Source organism: Lates calcarifer, linkage group LG17 (assembly GCF_001640805.2).
Source record: "Lates calcarifer isolate ASB-BC8 linkage group LG17, TLL_Latcal_v3, whole genome shotgun sequence".
Classification (NCBI taxonomy): Eukaryota; Metazoa; Chordata; class Actinopteri; family Centropomidae; genus Lates; species Lates calcarifer.
The window spans coordinates 18,936,029-18,962,725 of NC_066849.1; the positions used below are offsets into that span (position 1 = coordinate 18,936,029).

General features: G+C 38.9%; 4 protein-coding genes across 7 annotated transcripts in view; 3 read left to right on the top strand and 1 right to left on the bottom strand.

The window, feature by feature from the left end:
• The first annotated feature begins 482 nt into the window (after nucleotides 1-482).
• On the top strand, nucleotides 483-7,506 carry ifi44g (interferon induced protein 44g). Of its 4 annotated transcripts, none has more exons than XM_018695193.2 (11): nucleotides 483-626; nucleotides 937-1,047; nucleotides 2,692-2,849; nucleotides 3,659-3,710; nucleotides 4,042-4,166; nucleotides 4,277-4,322; nucleotides 4,454-4,649; nucleotides 4,962-5,108; nucleotides 5,204-5,375; nucleotides 5,617-5,717; nucleotides 6,465-7,506. In XM_018695193.2, the coding sequence occupies exons 2-11, from the start codon at nucleotides 1,019-1,021 to the stop codon at nucleotides 6,666-6,668; spliced, it is 1,230 nt and encodes a 409-aa protein (XP_018550709.1). In that variant the 5' UTR covers nucleotides 483-626; nucleotides 937-1,018; the 3' UTR covers nucleotides 6,669-7,506. The 4 variants fall into 4 exon arrangements, with proteins under 4 accessions (XP_018550709.1, XP_018550718.1, XP_018550701.1 ...); XM_018695185.2 differs by having other exon boundaries at nucleotides 485-626; nucleotides 4,956-5,108; nucleotides 6,465-7,117; XM_018695202.2 differs by lacking the exon at nucleotides 3,659-3,710 and having other exon boundaries at nucleotides 484-626; nucleotides 4,062-4,166; nucleotides 4,956-5,108.
• A 379-nt stretch (nucleotides 7,507-7,885) lies between these two features.
• Nucleotides 7,886-14,719, top strand: LOC108896229 (interferon-induced protein 44-like). Its single transcript, XM_051076973.1, is given in 9 exon segments — nucleotides 7,886-8,026; nucleotides 10,543-11,085; nucleotides 11,419-11,467; nucleotides 11,602-11,797; nucleotides 11,902-12,054; nucleotides 12,161-12,271; nucleotides 12,273-12,333; nucleotides 13,190-13,290; nucleotides 13,831-14,719. Coding segments are annotated over 8 exon segments (1,401 nt in total). The 5' UTR covers nucleotides 7,886-8,026; nucleotides 10,543-10,550; the 3' UTR covers nucleotides 14,026-14,719.
• A 1,222-nt stretch (nucleotides 14,720-15,941) lies between these two features.
• LOC108896237 (interferon-induced protein 44) lies at nucleotides 15,942-20,962 on the top strand. Its single transcript, XM_018695276.2, has 8 exons — nucleotides 15,942-16,101; nucleotides 16,846-17,375; nucleotides 18,067-18,115; nucleotides 18,543-18,738; nucleotides 18,993-19,145; nucleotides 19,241-19,412; nucleotides 19,766-19,866; nucleotides 20,221-20,962. Exons 2-8 carry the CDS (start codon nucleotides 16,904-16,906, stop codon nucleotides 20,413-20,415), a joined length of 1,338 nt encoding a protein of 445 aa, XP_018550792.1. The 5' UTR covers nucleotides 15,942-16,101; nucleotides 16,846-16,903; the 3' UTR covers nucleotides 20,416-20,962.
• A 39-nt stretch (nucleotides 20,963-21,001) lies between these two features.
• The window catches only part of rabgap1l (RAB GTPase activating protein 1-like), a 108,403-nt gene continuing 102,707 nt past the window's right edge, over nucleotides 21,002-26,697 (bottom strand). Inside the window, 5 exon segments of the mRNA XM_018695300.2 lie at nucleotides 21,002-24,470; nucleotides 24,472-24,516; nucleotides 24,892-25,092; nucleotides 25,604-25,675; nucleotides 26,009-26,092. Of these exon segments, the coding sequence (XP_018550816.1) occupies nucleotides 24,360-24,470; nucleotides 24,472-24,516; nucleotides 24,892-25,092; nucleotides 25,604-25,675; nucleotides 26,009-26,092 (513 nt within the window). The 3' untranslated portion in view covers nucleotides 21,002-24,359.

A 26,697-nucleotide genomic window follows, 5' to 3' on the forward strand; every position in this document is an offset into this window, starting at 1 on the left:
GTAGATTTTATTTAAAGACAGAGAAAGAACAAGTGAAACTAACATTACTAATAGCTCAGTTGCATTCAGGTGTGCCAACCCAATGCACAATATCACAGCCATAATTATACACACACCTGTACACATGATTAATGGCTATGCCTGTTATTTTCTTGCTATGACAAATCAAAATGTCTGCTATGAAAAAGATTCCCACACTGAGCGTTAGTGTCACTCTACACTCATCTCTCCTCGTATAGTGTCTGTAAAGCTACATGCAGTACTGCTCAGTGACAAATCAGACCTGTCCTCAGGTCCACTCATGTTTTTTGAAGTGGAACTTGAACACTCAGTCAGTGGCTGTTACACAATAACATCAACATTAGAGCTGCAGTGATTATTCGATCAAGTGACACATCACTTCTTTCTTCCACTGTCAGTGTGCTCTTGCTCTGCTGTCTGTCTGCATATTCAAAAACCCTGGTATGTGAAACAGTGTCGCCCTCTGCAGTGCAACTGTAACTTAAAGCACATGATTTGCTCATGCAAACCTAAACTTGGGGGTGGATGAGAAGCTGTCAGCCTCAGCAGGTTTAAAGGGAAGGAACTAACTTCTGAGGAAACTGAACATTTAAAGCTCCACAAAGGTAGATTTTGTTGTGTTGCATGGCTGTTGTATTTCAATGCATTATATTCAACAAATAATCATAGCACAGCGTCCGTAGCATCTACTTTGATAGGCACGCCCCGTTGTTATTGTCATCAAGATGCACTTATCTCCAGTCTTTTAATCGCTGAATAAACCGATAAGTTTCAACCTAATTGCCCCCAGAATAACTCTGGTTCATGTTTGTTGTTTGGAGAACCCAAATACAAAGACATCAGTGATTAACTTCCTTAGCTGAATGTTGTACGATTTCTGTGTTGACAGCTTAAGTTTCACTTTCTTTTCCCCAGAAAGGGCACCGGCTGTGTTTTTCGTTTTCCACCCAGACTTCACTTCTGTTGTTGTTCGCCACGTCTTCATGTAGAAGTTGTTATGCAGAAACAAACTGGATTAAAAAACAGGTAAAGTGTCACTTTTAGTGTCGACAGTTAAACTGCTGTTAACCTGTGTTGAGTTATGATCGGTGTTGGTTTGTGTGGACACAGCTGTCAAACACTTCGTGAATGTTGCCAGACTGAATAATATTTCACAAGCAGGCAACGGTAAACTAACTGTAACATTCATTTTTATACTAAACTGAGTCAGTAAGATTTTATATTTTTACATTTACTCAAGTAGTTATTGGATTTAAATCCAATTTTGAGGCACATCCATTTTTTTGCAACATTTTTCCCCCCCACTACATTCATATTTATTTAATATCTCTACTTATTTTGCAGTTTTCTTAAAGGTGAATCAGCTCCACTTTTACCAGCTTCAGCATTACAGTGATGATCACATTAGTGCACCAATAATTATAATATTCTGAAATTGGTTATTCTGCTTAATTTGTGCTTTTATTTTGGTACTTCAAGTATATTTTGATTCTGTTGCTTTTGCACGTAAATCAAAATTTGACTGCAAAAAACAAAGTACTTCTACACTGTTGTAAAGGCCATCCTGAGAAACCAAACTTGCCTTGAGGCTCCGGGTATCGTGTGACAGGCTCCGAGCTGCAGTCCAAACAAAGAGCAAATTGATCCGACGGGAGTTATATTTAAAAAATAAACGTTATTTACTTTGAAATCAAAGTATATTCTGGCACAACAGCTCCAGTAACTTCCTATAACTAGAAAAATAAGCTAAAATGCGTTGTAAGCTTTCAAACTAAGCAGAAAATCTTACAATTAAGTGTGGCCAAAATCTGAATGTTTCCGCTCCACCTGGTGCACCACCTGACCTCTGATAGCCTCCCATGATTCAGGAGTGGTGAAGGGGAAACATGGGAAAAGGGGCGTAAACCCAGACAAGACTCAACCATTGATTCAACACAAAGCGCAAAAAAGTTAAACTGAAGATGTAATGGGACAGTATAGTTGCAGTTTTTTCCCAATATGAAATGAGAAATTTGACTAACTGTGGTATTTCTACTTTTACTGAGGTACAAGATCTGACTTGAATTAGTTAGGTCTATAACCTGCGCGGGAAAAATTAGCAGAAAATTAAGCTAAATTTTTTACCTGTATGTTAAACTTTAAACAAGCTAATATAAGCCAGTGTTATGCTCCACGATTAGTCATATAAGGTAACTGATATCAAAAGCTGCAGATCTGCTGTTAATCACTAAATGTTATATTTGGTTTTGGGGCTGTTGCAATTGCAAAAGGCCATTTTTAAACAGTTTCATAATATATAGTTCTACCACATGGGAGATTTGATTCAGGCTTCAGATTTGTCATTTTCTTGATTATTTGATTACTCAGAATCACATTTATTGCCACGCCAATGTCATAAGGCATGGGCACTGACCTGCACCCACAATCAGTGGACTTAAAGAAAGACAGGACTGGGTGTGATGTTGAAGCAGGTGAACAGTGTTGTTCATGGATATGAGACTTAGTAGTGGCCTACAAACTCATGACTCAACTGGACTGAGTCTTATTTGTCTTTGGGAAACTTTTTTAGGTCACATATACAGTATTTTAAGTACAAGATCTTTAAGGACATTTAAGTGAATTTCTGCTCATTTGCTTCTGCCTGTGATGTATGATTGTTTTCCTCATCAGCGTTGGCGGATTTGGTCCAGTCCAGTCTCTCACAGCTCTGGCTACATCAGATCAACCAGCATCAAGCACAGCAGTGGATGCCAAAAAAGTTTTCAACATAGGTACATCTACAATCAGCCCAACGGACAAAACAAACAAACCTCTTTATACACGCCTAGGTAAGCTACTACACAATTCCACATCAAGACACACATCACCCCTACTGTCACAGTTTTTCTGTATTGCTCAGATACATTGTAAACAACAATAGGTCAGTTTTGGAAACAGGATACACAACTGTGTTCCAGTGTCTCAAACAGTAAGCAAATACTTTGAAACTCTTTACACAATTAACAAAATAACATGATGTGGTGCAAAAAGAAACCTGTCAACAAAATTCTCCTTAGTCAAGATGGTCAGTACAGAACTGTACTGTAACAATGTTGGGCAACTCTTACCCCAGCATTTCCCCACCTTTGCACAAATTCCACAGCTGTATATGTTCTCTTTTATTTTTTACATACAGTAGGTAACCAACTTAGTGTGGCATCATACTTAGGGGAGTCAAAAGTTTAGTGCTTCTGCATATTCATAGAAAACAAATGAACAGAGATTCATCTTAACGAAGAAAAAGCTTGAGAATATTGTGAGCAGAAGAGTTTCTAGTGTCTGTAGTCAGAGTCTGTACTGCATTAAATGTTCTGCAGTTTGTGTAAAAGCTGAACAAAAGCAGGTTAAGCTTGCATTACTACATTTGCAGTCTTAACACTTTTACCAACAATGTATTCAAACAATTAAATGGAAAGAAATATCTGTAAACTGTGTGTTTGCCACTTATCTATTGAATTAGAAAAATACATTGAACAACAAACATAAATGCAAGGTACACTTTATTTTCATTGTTTTTCACCACTTTTTTTAGATGAAGTGAAACATAGTAAACACTGGATATTTCATTAAACCTCATCAACTCTTAAACTCTCCTCAGGAGATTATAAGAGGGTCAGAGTTCAACGGAAAGACATGGATTCAAAACAAGTGTGAGTAAAGCTGCGACATTCAATAAACCAGCTCCAATCCTGTTCATGGCCATGAGTAATGGGTCAAATGTTTCAGCTGCATTTTGTTTATTGCCATGTTTTATTACAGAACTGTGGGGGTTTTATTACAGAACCTTTAAATTAGAAGTGCCTTAAGATCTCAGTTGTCAACAACAACAAAAATCATCTCAACAATGCTGCTACTTTTAGGTCATACATCGACATAGTATTTTTAATGCAAGATCTTTACGCAAGGACATTCAAGTGAATTTCTGCTCCTTTGCTTTGTCTGTTGTCTTCCTGTAATGTATGTGATTGTCTTGTTGATCAGTTTCAGCTTTAAATTTCCAGCTACTACAGTCCAGCCTGCTAATGCCACAGCACTGAGCGCTAGAGACAGTCTCAGCACAGTCAGTTCCACAGAGCCAAAGACAGACAAACCTTTTCCTTTCCCAGGTAAAAAAAAATACGAAGCTATTGTGTTATCACTTTGTGTTTATCATACCATTTATCCATAGAATTGTATATTATTTCATTAAATCTCATCAACTCTTAAAACTCTTCAGGACCCAAGCTGGAATCTCAGTGGAGAGATGTGGAGTGGACAGAAGAGTGAGTAAAGCTGTAACAAGTCAAGTTTTCAACTATTTTGATTCCTGGCAGTCACATTAATACTTCTGTATAAAAAAAAACACATTTTAATTACTATAAACAATAAATGAGCATTTTAAATTCCAACCCAGGCAAAAGACGAGCCTGATGACGAGTGTCAGCTCCTACAAACCAAGCTGTGAGGAGGTGACTGAGGCCAGGGTTCTCCTCCTTGGCCCGGTCAGCTCTGGAAAATCCAGCTTCATCAGTTCTGTCCAGTCTGTGTTTAATGGAAGAGTCACGAACCGGGCCATGGTGGGCTCCTCCTCAACCAGCTTCACCAAGAAGGTACAAGTGGAGCACTTACATTACATACATTACATTAACTTAGAGAAATCACTAAAGCTATTGATGTTTTATTGGCTGAAATTTGTTGTTGCATTTCTAAAAAATGAAATGATACTTAAAAGAGTGTGAGCCAGATGCTGAGTCCTTCTGTCTGATACTTTTCAGTTCAAGACAAATATACACAAAAAGTGCCATAAAAGTGACACTAAACCAGAAAATTTTGTGTTTGCTCTTAAGAAGACAGCGTTGGTGCTGAGCTCACGCTTTCAGAAAACCAACCATTAACTTTCTTTTTGTTTGCGTCAGCTGCAGTCCTTCAAAATCCGTGGTGAGAAGCAAAAAGATCTTACCGGATTGGTGCTGTGTGATATTATGGGCCTGGGGGATGGTGAAATGACCGGACTGACCCTCTATGACATCCTGTCTGTCATCAAAGGTCATGTACCTGAGGGATACAAGGTACAGCAAGAATCCTTATATGTTAACGTTGTGATCTGGGCCTGGTTATACCTAATTCATAGTCTTGGCTGCATCTCTTCACTTGTCTCTGCCAGTTCAGCCCAGATCAGCCGGTGAGATCAGAGAGTGTGGGCTATGTGAAGAGGCCGAGCCTTAAAGACAAGATCCACTGTGTGGCCTTTGTGGTGGACGCCTCTAAAATCCTGACCTACCCCAAAGGCCTCAGCACCACTTTCCAACAGCTCCGAGAGCACATCAGTGACCTGGGTGAGCAAAGGACACACAAGCCGTCGAACACGGCAACATTTTCAGACACGGTGACGTTAAATGGAACTTTTGTCACTCAGAACTGCAGAGGGACTGACAGAGGGGCTTGAAAGTTTCAGAGATAACCGAACTGAAAGCATTGCTGAAATTGTCACTAATTTAAGGATGTAACAATTAAAAGCTGTTTCTCTTATTACTGCAGTGAAACCTGAATGGCTGCCTTGTACTCTCTGTCTGTCAGGTGTTCACCAGGTGGCGCTGCTGACCCACATAGACAAAATCTGTCCAGAAACAGCCAAAGATGTCACCCAGGTTTACACGAGCCGCATAATTCAGGATATGGTAAATTGAATTAATCTATATGCAGTTTGAGAAATGTTTATTCTGTAATCATCAATTTCAGATTAAAACTGTCTGTAAAAATGTAATTCACAACACACCATGAATTTACAATGAATGTAATGGATGATATAGACATTTAGGTTGTCATTTAGTCAATGTACTATATAAACATGCCTACTTTTATAGCACTTAAAACATGACTTAGAAGATAGAACTTGTTTTGAATATGTGTCACTTGCCAACATGCCACCATGTCGTGGTTCTTGGAGAGTTTTTTGACAGAAGAGGCTGTTAAAGCACATTTGTGAACTGGAATGAGTTTGCAAAGAAACTGAAAGACCAGTATAACTAACATTTATATCAGCTCATTCAGATGACTGCACCCCACCCCACCCCACCGGACTCTGGTTGGCAGATTGATCACTTGTTATTTCCTATCAGGCTCCCACCCTGTTCTTTACACACAGTCCCCTCAAAACTTACCACACTCTTGCATGTGGATTTGGTTCACACATATTCAGACACAGACATTTGACCTTATTGCCCCAATATAACATGGTTTACATTCATTATACCATATTATGTAACAGTTTAATGTCAGTGGTCTATGTGACTGAATACAAAATGTATGGTACTGGTTATTTAATTAATCAATAACAGTACACAAATGAAGTAGTCAAAAATATATAGACTGCTTTGAGAATATGATACAAACAAAGTCTGTATTGTACATATGTGTGTTTGTAGATGGGTAAAGCTGGAACTCTGTTGGGTATGTCCACCTCCTACATCGTCCCTGTGAAGAACTACTCCTCAGAGCTGGGCCTGAACGTGAACACAGACGTGCTGCTTCTCAGTGCTGTCGACCACATCCTGCAGTACGCTGATCTGTATTTCCAGGACAACACGCCACAATATGAGTCAAAGATAGACAAAAACTTTACAGCCTAAGCTTTTGGAAGTATACCTTTCAAACAATATTAGCAAAGTCATCATTTGTGATAATTTATGCCTCAATGTAATATGCTAAAGAGTGGCTCCCAGTGGTAATATCAAAGCTTTAATTACATAAAAATGTCACAGTGGGGATTTAATCTACCTTATAAAATACTACTTTCTCATGTTTGCTTTTTTTTTTTTTTTAACAAATTTTGTTGATAACAGTGTTCTTTGTCTAATGACACTGGACTGAATGCAAGAACCATTCATGTAAACAGAATTGTACATACATCAGTGGTTTAAGAAAACTTGCTTTACCTAATGCAGTGGGTAGAAATGAAATTTACTTGTGGTCCAAACTTGTCATACTTGTCACGTACAGAGTCTAATTTCTTTCATGTAAGAATCATAATGCTCTTGATTTCAGTTTATTAAAAAGTTTACATGTTATTGAAACTGAACTTAACAACTCCAAGAGTTGATGCAAAATTCTGCTCGCAATATCATCATGTCTATCCAAATTTCTGAGGTTCAACAACTTTATTTTTCACGGTACTTTCACTGTGGTAGCTGCCCCAGGTTCTTTATACAAATCACTGTGTAAACACACACCCTATATCACACGAAGGTGTCTCCTCCCTACTGTAATATTCTTTTAATCCATGACTCCATAACTCTATATCTCCACAACTGGCACATCTCTTGAGCACCTCGCCTCTAAGTCATGGACCACTTAGAGCATTTTCTTTAACCTCATTTCAAACCAATGTTAATTTCTGTCACAGCACTGCTCTGCTGTGTTGTGGAAATTGCATGAATATCATCAGTAATAAACACGCAAAACACCGGAGTAGATGAGTATAAAATTATATATTATACAATAAAGTGGGATGATCACATATGAGGGGGCTTCAAAAAGTTTGTGGAAAAAGGACAGCTGGAAAAAACGTTTTACACAGGTGTTTAAATGTCAGTAGAGGTTTCCCCGAACAACTGTGAAACTCCCTTTTTTACCATTCAAGAGAACAAATAAACCCCTTCCCTATCAGTTTAGCTGATAGTTACCTATGACAGATGTATATCTGGCAGTACTCAGCCTTACATATATGAAATACCCCCCTGCTGGAAAGAACACAATAACACTAACACATATCACAAAATACTTGAAGATAAAGGACCGTAATAAGAAGCAATAATCTGAAACCAACAGAGTGAGTTAGTGTATTAAGAGACTAACTTCCATTTATTTTGAGGGGAAAATTACTGTACTCCAGTTTCATTTCTGCTAAAAGAAGACCATGAACAGGCTGGTACACATCCTGCATTACACGCTGCATCACTTTCCAGCAATCTAGAAAGCAGAGAAGGAGGTAAGACCGAAATATTGAAGAACTGCATATTTTCTGCTAGATTTCAATATCAAGTTATAGTCAGTGGGATTTTTAATGTTTTATTTAGTTTGCGGCTGAGGGTGTGGCACAGTGTTGTTCAAGTTAACGGTTTGTATTGCTGCCTGACATACTGAGACACTTGATGACATCAAAGAACCAGTTGTAACTGTAAGACTAAATAACTGTATCTACTCCCTCGTTTACATAATTGTCTGCGCAATCAATCATTATTAGTTTCAATAATAATCAATAACTAGCCCTGAAGGATAATTTTTCAGGGGTGTATGGCAGTTGCTTTTTTCTCTTTCACCGGTCAAACCATGCCAGTTCTCTCACCTCACAGGCTCGCCATCGGTAATAAGCTCCACCAACTTCTCCAGGGGTAATTTCATTTTACTTACGGATAACTCCACCTCATTGAAGCTGCTGTTGCTTTTCTCGGTGTCTAAGGTTAGCATACATAGCTTCGCGCTTGGTGTTCAAGTGCCGAATTAAATTGTTTCCTTGGTTACTGCCGCTGCCTCATAGCAAAGAAGACATACCGGCTTGTCTCCATTAAGTACAAACGTGTATTCACTTTCCCATCTCTCATTCATTTGCCTTCCCTCTTCATCGACTTTTTTCTCATTCATTTTGGGACTGTTTACTTTTTTCCCTAAACCCCATCACTGGCTAAAAAGCCGCTGTAAGAAATGGCTGATATTGAGACACTGCCATCCAGTGGCTAGATGCTTTCACTGCACAGGGAACAAAATCAAGGTGCATTCACTGTACTTCCGTAAAGCGGCAAAGACTGTATTTTATGATAATCATAGTCTTTGAGGCTCTCGCGGGCCACATAAAATGAAGTAGTAACCTCATTTCAGTTCATTTCTGTCACAGCACCCCTCTGCTGTGTTGTGGAAACTGTGTGAATATTATCAATAATGAACACACAAAACACTGGAGTAGGTTATTATAAAACTATATATTGTAAAGTGGGATGTTTACTTACACAGGCGTCAGCGGAGAGAATCCTCTTTCCTATCAGTTTAGCTGATAGTTACCTATGACAGATGTATATCTGGGAGTACTCAGCCTTACATATATGAAATACCCCCCTGCTGGAAAGAACACAATAACACGAACACATATCACAAAATACTTGAACATGAATGTAAGAAGAAGTGATAATCTGTCACCAATAGAGTGAGTAGTGTATTCAGAGACAAACCTACATTTTATTTTGAAGGGTACTCGAGCCTACAGACTTCCTGTTTCATTTCTCCTAAAACAAGATCGTGAACAGGCTGGTACACGTCCTGGCTAGAAGATCCAGAGGACAGAGAAGACAGAGAAGATAATAGATATAAGATAAGACTGAGAATATTGAACGGTTGCATCTTTTGCCAGTTTTGAAATGTAAAATGAAAGTAAGTGAGATTTTTATGTTTTTTTTGTTTTTTTGTTTTTTTTTTGCGACTGAGGGTGTGGCATAGTGTTGTTCAAGTTAATATTTGTATTGCTGTGTAGTTCAACTTGACTCTAACCTGGGCAGAGGAGGAGTTAAATAGATTAAACTAACTAATCTCATCAGTTCATGTATATTGCCATGTATTTAATTCATACTTTAATTAACGTTTCTAATACTTCTAGAAGAAATTGGCTGCCAAGCACAAAGATGTTAAAACTGGGTTAATGTAGGAAAAAGAAGTGCAGAGTGCAAGAAATCTGGCTGCTGTCAGTAATAATGTAGGTGTAGCAGACCATTTCTTTGTCAGTCTGAGAGGAGTGGAGTTATTGTTCTGCCTCTAACCTTACTCATACAATCCAGTGTTTATTTTAGCTCTCTATTCAAATGGATAGAGCTCCATCTGTTTTTTCCTAAACATGGAGATCTCTTCATTTGTTTAAGAGAGAAACAGATGGAGATTAAATTAAAAAAAAAAAAAAAAAACATTAGGGGAGAAACAGAGGAGCAATCTAAAGAAAATGACAGAAGCACAAGTTTATTCTATACATTGTGTTATTCAAGATGTTAATATCTCCCATTGCTGAAAATAACTGAATTGAAGGTGGGGACTTAAATCGTTGACACAGTAACTATTTGTTACTCTTGGAATATATACATTTGATGACAGCAGTTAGTGGATCAGTTGAGGTGTGCATCATCAGTCACAACATCACTGATAAGAACATGAAATAATTTAATCATTTAATTTGTTTCTTCTAAGAGATACGTAAAGGGGGTGTAAAGTCTTTATTTTAATTTCTAGTTTGTCATACTACTTTATCCCTGTTTTTTAAATGTATTTTTGTGGAACGTAGTTTTATTATTGGTTTATTAGTATTTATTACTTATGTTCTGTAATCAGCATTAGTTTCTTGGGATGGGTGAACTGTTATGTCCATCATTTTATGAAAAATTGGACAATAAATAAAGTTTATCCAGGGAATTAACCAAACCAGATATCTATGATGCATATTAATGTATTTGTGTTTCTCTTTCTATTTAGACACTAAAATGAGGAGACGTCAAATAACCATTAAGCATCCTATACACACATCAGCAGACCAACTGTCCACTATGAACTCCATGCTATCCAGTACCCAACAGAGAACAATCTGCTCCCAGCTGGGAAGAGTCAAACTACAGCTGCTGTACAAGGCCAGCATCCATGGTTTCACTGGTGCAGCCTTCCATGAACGATGTGACACCCGCAGTCCCACAGTGTCTGTGGGCTACAACAACTCAGGTTATGTGTTTGGAGGCTACACCAAACAGCCTTTCACAAAGTCTGGTAATTATGTGCACGATGACCAGGCCTTTCTTTTTACCTTCAGTGGAGAAAAGCTCCTTAAATATCCGGTCACTGGCCCTGCTTATGCAGTGTATATGGACCCTAACTCCGGTCCATATTTTGGAGGAGCATTAGTTCTTGTCAATGGAAACCAAGCAGTGGTGTATAGCAGTCCAGGAAATTATTACAACTTCAATGCTGCAGAGATGCATGGCAACAACCTCAACCTGACTGAGTGTGAAGTCTATCAAGTGGAAGGTAAGTTCAACACAAACAGCTGAGTGATGATGCCCAGCATGTTTCAAACAGATTATATCTTACATCAAGTAAGATGCAAGTCTAATTATGATTGTTACTCTCACCATCCTGCCACTGATGCAGTCAGACTGAGCACTAAACTTTCATGTTTAAAAGCTCCATATAACATGCCAAATGGTGACACTCACTACAGTCCCCTCACATGATATGGGATGGTTGACAGAGAAATATTACCATGTTGACAGGTTTCAAGTGTTCAGATCATCAAAACTGTTGTATGAACACAGATATGGTGATGTGAAAATTATAAAAGCTGTTTGTGCTCTTCAACAGAAACCACAGAACTTGAGAGGCCATGGAGGACTATAATCTGGGAGTCTGAGTAAGATGGATAGAACCACCGTCCTACATTTAATGCTATTAACATACACAGAATAATACATCACTTACTAAAACAAAAAACACATTTTTTTTTACATTTGATTAAACGTTCTTTATCTTTTCTTGTTTCCACAGGAAGAGGAAGGAGCTGATTGAGAGTATTAAGACCTACAAACCCATTGTAAACTCTGTGCCCCAGGTGCGGGTTTTGCTCATTGGACCAGTTGGAGCTGGAAAGTCCAGCTTCTTCAATTCTATCAACTCTGTATTCAGAGGCCATGTCACCAGCCAGGCCATCGCTGGAAGCTCTACCACCAGCCTCACCACACAGGTTAATTTCTGTCTGTTGATAATTTTCAATATGTGATGATTGATTTCAAAATGAAAACCCTGCTGTGTCTCCATTTTGCTACTCCATTGCTTTGAACCCAACAGTTTCGCACCTACTCAATGAAAGCTGGACGAGAGGGCAAACCCCTGCCAATCATCTTGTGTGATACTATGGGACTGGAGGAAAGCACAGGGGCAGGGCTTGATATAGATGACATCATCAGCATCCTTAAAGGTCATCTGCCCGACCGTTATCAGGTACAGCTTTTAGTTACATCAAGCAGGATATTAAATGTATGAACCATTGATGTGGCTGTAGTTAATCCCAACTGCCTCTATCTCTCCTCTCAACTGTTTGACACAGTTCAACCCCTCTGCTCCCCTGCATTCAGAGGCCCATGGCTATCATAAGTCTCCAGGGATCAAGGACAAGGTTCACTGTGTGGCCTATGTCATTGATGCCTGCAAGATCTCCAATCATGTCGACAAAGCTGGAGGAGAAGCTGGACGCTATCCGCAGAAAGATCAACTTAATGGGTCAGTAAAAATGAGTCCCATGTCATTATAATGAACATGTACTGTATGCTGAAATGAGCTAGTTAAGGGACACCTCTACCTTGAATCATTATTTGCAACATCAGTATTGCAGATCACAACATAGAAGATTCCACATCATAGCTGTTGTCTGCCTCTTATCTGATGCAATTTTTGGGGAAGTAATTATCGTCACTCCCCAGTCTGGGGGTGATAGAGCCTTGCTATCCAGCCAATGCTCCTTTGCCATGGGTGGAGACATCCTCTGTCTTTTGTTCTGCCATCCCCATTACTGCATTGTGCACACAACAGCTCTACTGCGGCTGCTATAAACACTTGTTGTGACTGTTTCATAAACCCAACCTCCATCCCAGCATCCACCTTTAGTTTTCATAGCCAACAGTGGGATTATTTATCGTCACTCCCCAATCTCTGCTGTGCTCAGCTTGGTGAATACAAAACTAAGACCTAATTTTAACAAAACACACTGAATGTTCAAAATTACTTTTCATATATTCTATAATGTATTATGTTAGCTGTCGGCCAATTTACATGAGTATCTAAATTCTTAGTGTGAAATGTATGTGCTATATAGTGCCCTTACAACAGTCACTGAACCCTAACCCTAAACAATTCAGTGACTAACTAGTGATTTCAGACACTGTTTTAGTTTCCCCTTGAAAAGTAAATGTTTCACGAAAAGTTAATTCAAGAAATGTATATTGTTTAGAACTGTCCCTCCCTTAAATTGCAACAAAATATTTTGAACGTATTATAAGTGAAACCTCAATATTCTGACAGCCTGACACCTAAAATATACAGCATTTGTGAACAGTTCTTTCTGCTCTGCTGTTTCCAGGGATTCCTCAGCTGATCCTGTTCACTAAAGTAGATGAAGCCTGCCCTCTGGTGAAAGAAGACATGAGAAACGTTTATAAGAGTAGCTACATCAAGGAAATGGTGAGAATTTTAGGATTTTACACAGTTGAGTTTTTATGTATTAGTTTTGGCCTCAAAAGGAAGATATAATATACACATTAATACATGAAGCTACTTTAGTTTTTCTCCTTAGTTAAGGTAATCTAATTCTGTTCTTTACACCATCTTGTCAAGATGCAAATTTAGCTATCTTCAGACTGGTGTAGTACATCAGCACAAATTCAACTAGCTTCATAGCAAATCCCACACACCATTGTGTCACATGAGAAACGTTGAGGCTTGCGGCCAAACAGCAAAGTCAGATGAACAACCTGGGGTGTTTAAATTCCTCTAACAACCAGCAGAATCGATGGAGCCTCTTGGCTGAGTGATGAAACTTAAATTCTAAAACAATCCAGTGAATAGCTCAATTCTGACTTCACATTATTCTACTTAGAAAAATGAGATCTATCTTCATGACACACCTTTGTTTTTGTGTGTTGTTTTGAAATAGTACAATATAAAAGTTGGTACATTTGTGAAAAAAGTATTAATCTTTGTGGTTTGTGTTTTGTGATGCAGATGCAGGAGGTCAGTGCTCGGCTCGGTGTCCCACTGTCCTGTGTCATTCCTGTTAAGAACTACAGCGAGGAGTTGGAGTTGGACTTGAACTGCGACATCCTGCTGCTCAGCGCTGTCATTCAGATGCTTCGCTTTGCTGATAATTACTTTGATGAGATCAGTGACCGATTCAGCAACATTGACACCAAAGAATAGGAAGTATTTGTGCAGTACATCTAATAACCTGAGCACTAGTAATGTTATGTCCCTCACAATGATCCAACTATTTACCAACAGCTGATTCTAGCCAGTGCTAGTTCACTGTGTTAACAGAAACAGGACATCCAGATGCTGGCTTTAGAAACTCTGATCTTCACTTTGTGTTCCTCAGCTGGAAAATGTCCAATTTTCTTTGTTGTTTGGTAGTAAATTCTCCATATCAAGATAATTAATAATGTAAAGATTAAACAGCACTCCTTATTACACTATAACGGGTGTGATTTGATCTTTACATTATCAGTCTGAAATGTAACGTGTTATTCCTTTTTTGGCTCATTTACAGGGACATTTCATCACAGTTGACAAGTTTTATGAGATTACACATTATCTGATATTCTTATCATAAAGATGAACATTTATTCTTCATTACATTAAGCCTTCTTTTGCATTGTGATCGTTTTATTCTTTAGACAGCTTTTATCAGAGCTCATCTGCATTTGCTCCTCAGGTCTGATTTGAGTGTCCAAAGAATGATGATGTTTGGACTTTTGTGGCACCAAATCATTTCATCATACATATAGTTCTGATGTGGCAATAGAAGTTGTTTCAGCACTCCCTGCATGTTCTGACTGCCTGGTGTACACATGCTGCTGTGAAATGTTGTACAAAATAAATGGAGCACCTGGGTGTAGTGCAGTAGTGTTTTGATTTTGGACTAAGTTATACACTCTGGATTTTGGTGGCAGTTTATTACAGGATACAGGATTTATGCTCACAAATTAATTATTTTTCATTTATTAAGTATACAAATAACCACTTTTTGCACTGGTACACACTGCCTCCAGGAAACAGCCCCATGCTTGCACTCAGATACTGATCCCTCCCTCTCTCTCTGCACTCTTGTGGCCTGAAAGGTGTGCAGTATTCAAAACTCACATTACTTGATACATTCAGAGGTGCAGACCAAGGTAGGCTATACTGAAAATATTAAATTTTTATTTCTAGTTTTCCAATTTGTCTTACAAATTACATATGGTAAACTACAGTTGGCTGGAGATAAGACTACTGTCTTTTACTGCAGCACTGTAAAGATGTACACAATAACATTTCATATTTGAGCTGCACAGATTTTGCAATTGCTGCAGAACTTTGTTCATTTATCAACAGTGTTAATCTATAAACGATCATGACAGTTTGGTATTAGGTCCAGAGCTAGCTAAAGCTAAACAACTTCCCAGTTTCACAGATGTTTGTATTCGTAGATTATTGTAAGTCTGCATGTTATATGGAGAATTCTATGTGTCGGTTTAAAGGAGAATAAATCCTGTTTAAAACCTTTCTTGTTAACTCACAGATGTAACCGACAAGAACGATGCACGATGGTGAGTGAAGCAATGTCCTGGGAACCACACCCGGAATGCAACGATACTCAGTCGATCAGCTGCTTGTGTTTCAGCGTCAGCTTGGCAGAAAAACGAAACTTAAAAAGTGAAAGAACATTGTAAACGTAGCTGAAATATTTCATCGACTTCCGGTTTTCCTTCAAAATAAAACGCTAAAATTTCTCCATTTATTGGTTCCACACCTGTTAGGCTCAGGAACGAGAGCAGACTGACTTATGGCTTAAGTGGAGAATTGTTTCTCTGAGTATGTAAACTTGTTAGAAGGGATTGCCGGTAATGCAACAACAACAACAACAACAACAACAACAACAAACAAAAAACAAAAAAACACTGACTGACAATTATCTAATCCTAACACATAAAAGAGGTATTATCTCCTGATCTGCACCATACAGAAGAACTGCCAAAGGTTGAATTAAGTCAAGTGTTAACTAACTCCAAATTACTCCTGCTCTATGCCTGAGTGCCTTAACTTCGCTCATTTGTTCACGATTAAACTTTGGTTTTGACTCATTTATTTTGAAGGCAACATTTTTATAACCGGTCTCATGTCGGCTAAATGACTGTGAGTCTGCTGCAATGACTGACAACAACCACCACCCCACTGCATTTCTTCATCCACCTGGAAACTGATCAGGCTTCTTTTTCCTGGATTTGTGCAACAGAGGAGGTAAAACTAATATATATATATATATGTATATATTTATACTTTAAACTTTTAACTACTGTCTACCACAGCCTTTGTGGTGTATTTCAAGTTAATCATACGACTAATGGGAGGTGGGAGCTTTATGACAAAATTTCAGTTTTACAATTTATGTTCATCTACCTTCACCTCCTCACAGGTACTCCTCAGCGATCACTAATCTGTAGCCTAAGTCTTGCACACTGAGTGAGTTGATACGGTACAAAGTTTGCACGCGTCATTATTTTCATTGTAAACAACAACAATTACGTCACATCTGAGTCCTGTCCTGACTGTCTAACTGGGATTTGACCTGAGTGAAGTTAAGTGAGGAACTGAGTGAAGTTGAACTGAGAATGGTGATGCATTCACTTACTGAAGTACAAATGGGTGACAAATTAGATCTCAACCCAGTGGAACACCTATGGGAGATTTTGGACCAACATGTAAAACATCAAAAGAGAGGCTTGCAGAGTCAATGCCAAAGTGCATTGAAGCGGTTCTTCATACTGACTGAACAGTTGAATCAGAATCAGATGAATCAGAAGTGATTTGTTATGTAATTGATCTGATATTAAACACACTGTTTAAAACCCACAACAGCACCAACCTTTACTGCAACTGTTTTTGTTTATCATTAAGTGCATAAATAGAATTTATCCAGTGGATTAACTAAACCATCTAGATATCCTGTATGTTTTAATGCTTTGTGTTTCTCTTTCTATTTAGACACAATAGTGAGTAAACATCCTCTACACAACACACATCACAGGAACAACCATCAAGGATGAACCCCATGCTATCCAGTCATCAGCAGAGAACAATCTGCTCCCAGCTGGGAATTGTCAGACTAGAGCTGCTGTACAAGGCCACCATCCATGGTTTCACTGGTGCAGCCTTCCACGAGCGATGTGACACCCACAGTCCCACATTGTCTGTGGGCTATAATGATTCAGGTTATGTGTTTGGAGGCTACACCAGAAAGCCTTTCAGTAAGTCTGGTCAGTACATGTACGATGACCAGGCCTTTCTTTTCACCTTCAGTGGAGAAATGCTCCTGAAATATCCGGTAACTAACTCTTCGTATGCATTGTATATGGACCCTGACTCTGGTCCGGATTTTGGAGGAGCATTGACTCTTGTCAAGGACAGTCAGGCAAAAGTGTCTGGCAAATCAGGAAATCGTTACAGCTACAATGCTGCAGACGTGCATGGCAACAACCTCAACCTGACTGAGTGTGAAGTCTATCAACTGAAAGGTAAGTTCTTAATCTAATATTGATAATATTATATCTAATATTCTTAGCATATTTCATACAGATTGTATCTTACATCAAGTACGATGCAAGCGTCATTAGGCCTGTTACTGACTTAGTCCTGCAACTGATACAGTCAGACACTAAACCCATTAACGTGAGCATCCACCTTCTCCTGTTTTCATTTATCAGAAATTATAGACCTCTGAACCTGGTTTTGTTACACTGTACACAATGGAAACTTATTCTGCTAGATTTTATTCATGTTCTGTCAGAATAAACACAATTAACAAACATCATCAGTTTGGACACCAGAAAGCTGATGTCTCTGTGAAACTAAACGTGGATACATGTCTTGACTTTTAGGGTGACATAAGACACCCAGTCCTAGCACTAGTTATACACTATAGCAGATGGTTTTGGTTTTCTTTTCTTTTTTCTTTTTTCTTTTTTGGAAATCAACAAGGGAGTAGTTTTAACTACCTACAGCCATCAAATGAAAAACAGGGTCAGACTTGTATGAGGGATGTTTAGTTTCAGTTTGAATAGTGTGATCATTGTAATCCATGTTTCATAACTTCAATAGACAATGGCTAAAAATTATTCATTTATTTTTTATTTTTACCATGTAACATAAACTAAAATTGATTGTTTGATGATATTTTAGTAAAAACTGATTTTCACTCTTTAACAGTGGCCCCAGAATTTGAGAAGCCATGGAGACCAGTGATCTGGGAATCTGAGTAAGTTGGACCGGTCACTGTTTTGAATCACATTATGCTACTACTGTACTATTCTTTAATATGTTACAGTACACTACAGTGTCACAAAACACAAAGTGACTTAAGGAAATTATAGTCATGCATTGCCTTGTATGGTAACAGATTAGGCAGATGCACACTTAGATATGTGACGTGCTTGGCTGTGCAGAAATAGCTTGAAGATGTTTCACTAGAATGACAGAGAATCTTCACAAATATAGTATTTTATACTATTTTGCATTATTATTGTTGTGATATATGTAGAGTAGATACAGTAGATCCATCCTGTAAAAGTTCATTGTAGTTAAGTTAGATTAGGTTTAAGGTTAAGAAACCATATATTTAAAGTCACTGATATAAACTGTAGACAACAGCTTTCTTCTCAATTATTTTCTACACCTTTCAACAGGAAGAGGACAGAGATGATGGACAGTATTAAGCTCTACAGTCCAATGGTCAACTCTGTGTCCCAGGTTCGGGTTTTGCTCATTGGACCAGTTGGAGCTGGAAAGTCCAGCTTCTTCAATTCTATCAACTCTGTATTCAGAGGCCACGTCACCAACCAGGCCAGCACTGGCTGCTCTGCCAGCAGCCTCACCACACAGGTTAGTTCATATGAGGGGTACAACAATCAGTTTACTGACATGCAATATACATGTATGTATGTAATATATCGTTATATACAGCTCTTAGCTGCACTAAGTGATTGCAAGCAGCTGAGTTGCTGGTCAGATATGCTTTTCAAGAAGGCAGAGTGGGTTAAGTATATAAATTACATTTGTACATTTATTTGTGTGATGAAAAATTCTCACCATCTATAATTTTTGTGTAATAGACTCCACTATGTGTCACCTGACAGTTTCGCACCTATTCAGTGAAAGCTGGACGAGGAGGGCAACCTCTGCCAATCATCTTGTGCGATACCATGGGACTGGAGGAAGACAAGGGGATGGGGCTTAATGTAGAGGATATCACCAGCATCCTCAATGGTCATATGCCAGACCGTTACCAGGTAGACCTCTTTGTTATATTCAGCAGGATAATGAACATATTATGACACGATGATTTGGTCATAGTTTGTCCTTCTCTCTCACCTGGGTGACTCAGTTCACACCCTATACTACTCTGAAGTCAAACGTCGCAGGCTATTGTAAGTCTCCAACGCTTAAGGATAAGATCCACTGTGTGGCCTATGTCATTGATGGCTCCAAGATCTCAATCATGCCGAAAAAGCTGGAGGAGAAGCTAGCAGCTATCCGCAGAATTGTCAACTCAATGGGTCAGTAAAATGGAGTCATTCATCATTGTAGTGGTGTTGCTGCATCCCTAAATCTCAGTCAGTGTGATGTTATCTGATACCTATGTAAGGACTGCTAGCACAGTACTGCAGTACTGTATATCAATGCTTTCGTACAGATACTGACAAATGGCTGGCCACACATATCACTCTGTTTTCCAATTATCCCTTCATTTATAAAACGATAGAAAACAAGTGTAGTAGATTTACCATACTGCACAGCTCTAGCACAGCTGATACACTGGATTCTAGAGACAGAAACAGATGGTCGTCAGTTTAGTTTTTAGTTTAGTCCCTGAATCTAAAACTGTTCTTTTCTGATTGTTGTTCTCCAGCGATTCCCCAGCTGGTCCTGATGACTAAAGTAGATGAAACCTGTTCTTTTGTTGCACATGACATTAGGGACATTTACAGGAGCAGCTACATCAAGGAAATGGTGAGATCAACTTTAAATTCACCGGCAGAATTTTATTCTGATTTAAGTTTTAGAATCTCAGTTTTGACCTTGATGGAAGTATATTAGCTTATTATTTTCTTATATTTCACTGGCTACAATTATGTTTTCTTCTTCTGTGATCTTTAACAAATAGTGTTTTGTTAATTAAGTGTTACTTAAACAGAAATGTTACTTAAACAATGTTACTACACAAATAAAACAATAACACAATCAAAATTCCTGCTATGCGGTAAAGCCCAAAGGAAGAAAAAGCAATCCCCCTGTTGTGGTGTCAAAAAACAGCATAAACTACCGTTGTCTTAATTTTTTGTGGTGTGTGTGTTTTGTGATCAGATGCAGGAGGTCAGTGCTCGGCTCAGTGTGTCACTGTCCTGTGTTGTTCCGGTGAAGAACTACAGTGAGGAGTTTGAGTTGGACATGAACTGTGACATTCTGCTGCTCAGCGCCATCATTCAGATCCTTCGCTCAGCTGATGATTACTTTGATGAGCTCAGTGACCAGTTCAGTAATATTGAAACCAAAGATTAGTAAGAATTAACAGCAGATGTAGATGCCCCTCAAAATGACTCCTCGTCCAGCTGTTTAGTTCAGATTCACTGTAATAAAAATACTAATACTTTAGTACTGTAGCCTAGATTATCCTGCAGAAATTTATGCTGCATTCATGTAATGTCAGAATGAAAAGAACAGGAAAATTTCCCTCATTCCAGCTTGGATGCTAGTTAGAATGAGCTTAGATGCTAGAAGAATTGTTCCCATCCACCTGACATGACATGAAGGTGCAAGTTTCTTGGGGATCACCAGAAAATCAAAGAAGATGAGCCTATACAAGTCAGTAATGGTGAGCCAACATTTTGAACTTTGAGTCAGGTTAAAATTAAAATTCAGTGAAACTGCTTCATAACGTTCAATTACATTACTTACATTTGAGTTTTTGCCTTACACATTAATCCATGAATATAGAAACTTTATACTTCTGATTGCGTATATACTGAATCCAACTTCACTGAAAAAGAGAAATCACATTTACTGTTATGTTGCATGCTATGTCCAATTAAACTGAATTGGAGTTTAAGTCCTTTGTTATTCCTGTTCAATAAAATCTCAAAGCGTGTGAACGAACAGAAAAACAGAAATTTATTAATGCAGGTCAGACAGTTACTGTACAGCAAACAGTGTTGGAGTCGCACCAGCTGAGGAGCAGTCCCTCTCTATGTAACAGGACTGTGGTATTACAGCAAACTGTAAACTACACACACATCACACCTCTAATCCAACTCACCGCCTGCCCATCATTGAAATTAACTGTGAATTAGAGTGAATTATAAATTGGCAGCTGTCCTCTCAGCGACAATTATCATCAGTTAAAAAATAATTATGCTCTGTGCTCAGGATAACTTTTAAACAAACATCTTGAAATAGTGTTTAAAATATCAATGTTGTGTTAGTGCACATAAAAGACGGGGAGCTCCCTTCAACTTGGCCACAGTTTACATGACACTGGTTGTACGACACTGTAACTGTCACAGGGAATGAGGAAATGTCCTGGAAATGCAAAACACACCTGAAATTCAATTATATTAAGTCAGTCAGCTTCCTTTTTCTCCCTTTTCCATATTTATTTCCTCTGTTGGAGCTGCTCAGTGGCCAACAGTGAGAGGATGGTGGTTGGACTGGGAAGCTTCTGGTGGAAATGTTTGAAACAGGGTATCACTGAAAATGATATGCAGCAGGTTTCTCTGTAAGACCAGATGACACGGTTGATGGTGAAGTTGGTTTCAGTAATTGGGAGCACAGAGGAAAACCACTGGGGACGGAGCAGTAGGGAGATTCGTATGGCACAGCTGACGCTCTCCGACATTTCAAATAGTCAGACAACTTTCCTCTCATCAGCCAACGGCTTCAGTCATTAACAGAAAAGGCAGCCACGTGAAGAAGAAACCACTTCAACTTCAACCACTTTGAGTTACACATGTACATACATACATCCAAAAAGACACACACACACACACACACATACACTCTCCCACACACAAACAAGAACACATGAAGCTTGGTCAGAATCCAAAGGCTGATTTCAGTGACAAGAAGAGCGAAGAATAAAGCGGGACTATTGGCACCGACACTGTAGCTTTGTGCCTGCTAAAACAGCACTAACGTGTATTTATGTTACAGCAAAACACAGACTTTTTGGCTAATTGCTGTGTTTGTCAACTTAGTACACAGACAATAAAATCATCCCAGTGCCCTTGGATAGAAACAACAATCAGTGTCATAAGTATGAACTGTTTTTATCTTCTTTGAGGTTGATCTTAGTAGCTATTTTAAATGAGGCACCATCTGCTGTTTACACCTTCCCCTGCTTAAGATAAAGTAGTCCCATGAAACTATAAGTGATATGTCAATATGCCAAGCATATGTGAATTATACTTTGTACAGAAAACTGTCAGATTTCTTTGCCGTTTAGCTTATAAGCTCCAACAGTTCTCATTTGCTTGCTTTCGAGATGCTGCCAGTTGGCTGCTATCATTCAGTATATAGTGTATACTTAAGAGTTAGCACTGAGCAACACTGCCAACAGTCGAACATGGATACAGAGAATATTTTGGCATCCACAGTTATGTTTTTATCCTTTAAAGACTAAATTGACAACAATAACAAAAAAGTGAATTCTTTTAACATGACAAAGGGAAAAGAAAGCGTTGGCACAGGCGTGCAAATGGCTGTATTCCACTGTCACTGTGACTCACTGTCAATGACGGTGGAATACTTCAACCTGATCTTGCTTCTCAACGTTATGCTAGGCATTTATTTATGGATGAATTGTGCTATATAACAGATACACCAGAGCTGACACTGTATTATATAGGTAATTCAGTGTGCTGACTCTGTTATCTACAGTGAGTTTTGATAAGAAGTATAAAGCAGTTAAAACTTCCAATACTTCCTGTTCATAGCGTTGCATAATACAGACACATAACCTCAGTTTTTCCATGTTCACTGTGACTATTGTCTGGCTCTGTGGGAGCCATTTGTGACTGAGAATGGATGGAAGAAAAGGGCCCAACTATAATGGCTGTTACAACTTAAAACAAGATTAATGAGGGAAAGATAAATATCTTAAAGCATACTACCAAGGCCAATCTGCAGCTTGTATATGTTCTCAAACTATTTTGGAGACTTCTCGTTATCACCATGACATGGCTGAAGATGTGTGATGCTCTGTTAAACGAATTCCAACGGAATTATTAAAAGTATAAAAAGGATGAGACGGATGCAGAGAGTGAAGAGCACTCATTTCTGTTGTCATTTTAGAGAAAGCAAACGTTTCAAAACATGCATGTTAGACATCTGCATACACTGACAAACGCAAAAAGAAATTTAAAATGCCAATCAAGTACTTACAGACACGAGCTGGAACTCGGATTTAAAAAACTTAAAATCTGTGAAATTTAGAGTGAGATTACAAACCTCAAGCCTGTTCAAGCCATGACTGGAGAAAAAACAGCAGGGACAAATAAACCGCTGCACGTTGTCACTTTGGCTTTTCAGCGTTTGGACTCGACCACATCGATCACACACTGTGCTTACGTCAACATCTAGAGAGATGACATTCAAATTCCAAACAGTAGAAAAAAAATTTAACAAAGAACTTTTCCTTATGTTTTTCTTCTCTTAAAGAACTGTACAAGATTATTTTAAAAAATCAATAATTAGTTATACATATTTATATGACAACATTGTTTACGTTATATTACTATAAAGAAATACAACTTTTGTGTTGTTCTTGTTTAAGACTCTGGATGCAGTATTCCTTTTTCAGAGTGCTGTGGCTTTGCCTTGCTTTGCGCTGAAGATGATTAATGTAGACTTTTCTATTTTTAAGCTGTAAACTTTTAATATCTATGTGATATAGCTGTATTACTGTCATTGAAAATATTATCCAAATTGTGAGACTTAATATAGGTTTAATTCTCAGCTACCTAAAACACAATCTCACTCAGATAAAATGACTATAACTCTGCAGTAGCAATATCTGTCCACAAGGTGGAGCTAATGGATCTGCATGAGGGATGGTGTTGTTTGGATTAATTCAGCTTTCTTACCCAACTCAACAAAATAGTGTTGGCAACGACCCCTGACCCTTTAAATCAACTTCAAACTTCACTGACAACTCATGCTCACCTGTATCATTACCTGTGAAGCAGAGAAGGTCAACAGACACTTTTAAGTTCACTCAAACGTAAACATTAAGAGAACGAGAGGAGGCTGGTCCAGGCCCCCGCCTGTTTCTTCCCTCATCTTTTCAGCTATTTGCAGTCAAAGAAACTGGTGGGCTCCACTTTGCCACCGGTTGGAAAAGGAATACTGCATTTCTCTGCTGCTTGTTTGATCAGCTTGTGTTCCTCAGCTCTAGTGTGCATCCTGCAAGGGGAAAGGAGGGGGGTAGGGGTATGGGGGCTGCGGGTTGTCTAGGCGGGACCTTCCTTTGGAGAGGACGGAGTCTGGGATGTGGAGCTGGAGGACGAGGAGGCAGAGCTCTTCAGGGAGCCCAGAGTCTTGCTGAACCAAGAGTTCTTGGCCTGCCTGGATCTCATTCATCAGGACTCCCCGCTGGTGCTCGAGCTCCTGCAGAGAGACAAGGAAGAGCAGAGAGGAGTCAGCAGGAGGAGCACAGAGGAGGAAAGTCTTTGGATGAAATGTGGTCAAGTTATAATTTTATAATTCTGTCTTGTAAGTTTATCTAACATACTGCCCTGTGTAATGTGGCTGTGTATCTTAACAACATCATGTTATTTAACATACCTGCAATCACACATGAGCACTTTGTGACAACTGGCAATTCAAATGGGAAACGATCATATCAATCGACTTGTGCATTCTAATCCACATAATGGACTTTCTGAATACCCAGACTTGGTGTATTGCCCTGCATCTCTGATGAAGCTATTATTATTTCTACTGATGTTATTGATATCACTGTCTCTCCCTGACGCTGCTGACCTGGATGCGGCACTTGGCCTCCACCAGCTGCAGTTTAGTCTGGGCCAGCTCCAGCTCCAGCTGCCTCAGCTGCTCCTTCAGCCCGTCCTTCTCCTCATCCAGCGGCTCGGTGGAAGCCTTGTCCCTGCCAGGGGACGACGCCTGAAGGGTCCCGAGGGTGTTGAACAGGTCCCTACAGTGCTCACAGCCCATTACTTTACTCTGCATGGCCACACAAACACAGGTATGTTAGCAGGGAATGGCGGGTAAACACACTGTACAAACACACATTCTTGGGCGCGTACAATCACAAATCTCAATGCTACAAATAAATGCTGTCATTAACATATGTCATTAACAGTGACATATACAGTATTCATCTCCTAAGTGGTCCCTTCCTGTGTCATGTCCCACAACAACATCCTGTTTAAACATAATGTGCTGTCGCAACACATCATATTGAGAGGGAAATCAGAATGTCCTGATCTTTATCCAGACCTGAGTTGGTGCTCCACTACACCCACAGAGCAACGACTGAGCAAATGTTTGACAAGGGCTAAATGAGTCGTGTGGGATTATTTGTGCAATCAAGTTCTTTATGGGTGTTATGTGAGTACAGTGTTGAAAAATCCTTTGTTTGTGATGCAACATATTGTGGCTTTAGTTGGAAGTTTCAGTCTCCAAAGCATCTGCTGCCCTCTACAGCTGCAGCGTGTTAACAACGTGATCTCACCCTGACGATGTCCAGCTCTTCTTTAGTTGCCGCCTGCTGTTTTTCTAGCCTGGTGCTCAGCTGGGAGCAGATCTGAGACACAGAGAGGAAGTCGGGTCATGTAAGAGATGACATGTTTGAACTACAAGATAAGAGACACACTGAAGATTTTTTGACACTGTGTTTCTCCAGGAAAAATCAACTGAGCTGTGTGAGCACAGAAGTTACTACTAATAATACAACCTTTATTTCCAGTGCTTTATAAAAAGCAGTTGCAAAGTGCAGAAAAATAAAAGTAATGTGAATAATATATGAAAAGTAAATATATGGATATTTGTAACACAATGCACTTATTAAATGAGAAAAATTAGTGTCGATGTTCTTTCAAATACAGCAGATGGATTCAGGTTGTTGAAACTGTCAAACCTGTTTGTATTCAGCTATGATAGCTGTGGTTTTCTTGATCTCCAGCTCTGCTTTTTCCAGCTCCCTCCTGAACACTTCCTTCAGCTGGGAGGGACAGAACAACGTGACAAAAACAGAAAATATAACATTAAAGAGGGGGATGAGCTGACGGAACAAAACATAAATAAATAAAATAACATTGATACATATGCAATTGTCAGTGTGATAAAACAGCACTGGTAAGCACTCACTCAACTATTGTGCAAAGTTTTGAAACGATTATACAACTGTGGCTCAACACTATATTGCATCATTCTGTCTTTAAGGGTTCATAAACAATAACCTAACCAATATTGGCCACATTAGGGATCAATATTAACTTGTTCATTCTGACCATTTTATACCTCTCATAGCTACAGTAAATGTACAGCTAAAGCAGTATTACTCCTTTTTAGTTTAATTTCTTTGTCTGTAAAGTCAGGTTGTTTTATCATGAAACATAAGTTTTAAGACAGAACATGTAAGATTTCCTCAGCTCCAAATGGCTAAATAAATAAAAAAGTGGCCATAATTTGTTGCTGAGGGTTTAATTGAGCTGTTGATCAATACTCATTACACAATGCTCAGTCTCATTTTGAATAGTGATATATGGGCTATTTTCTGGACAGCTCTATCGAATATCTGATGTAATTACACAGCACACTTGTTCT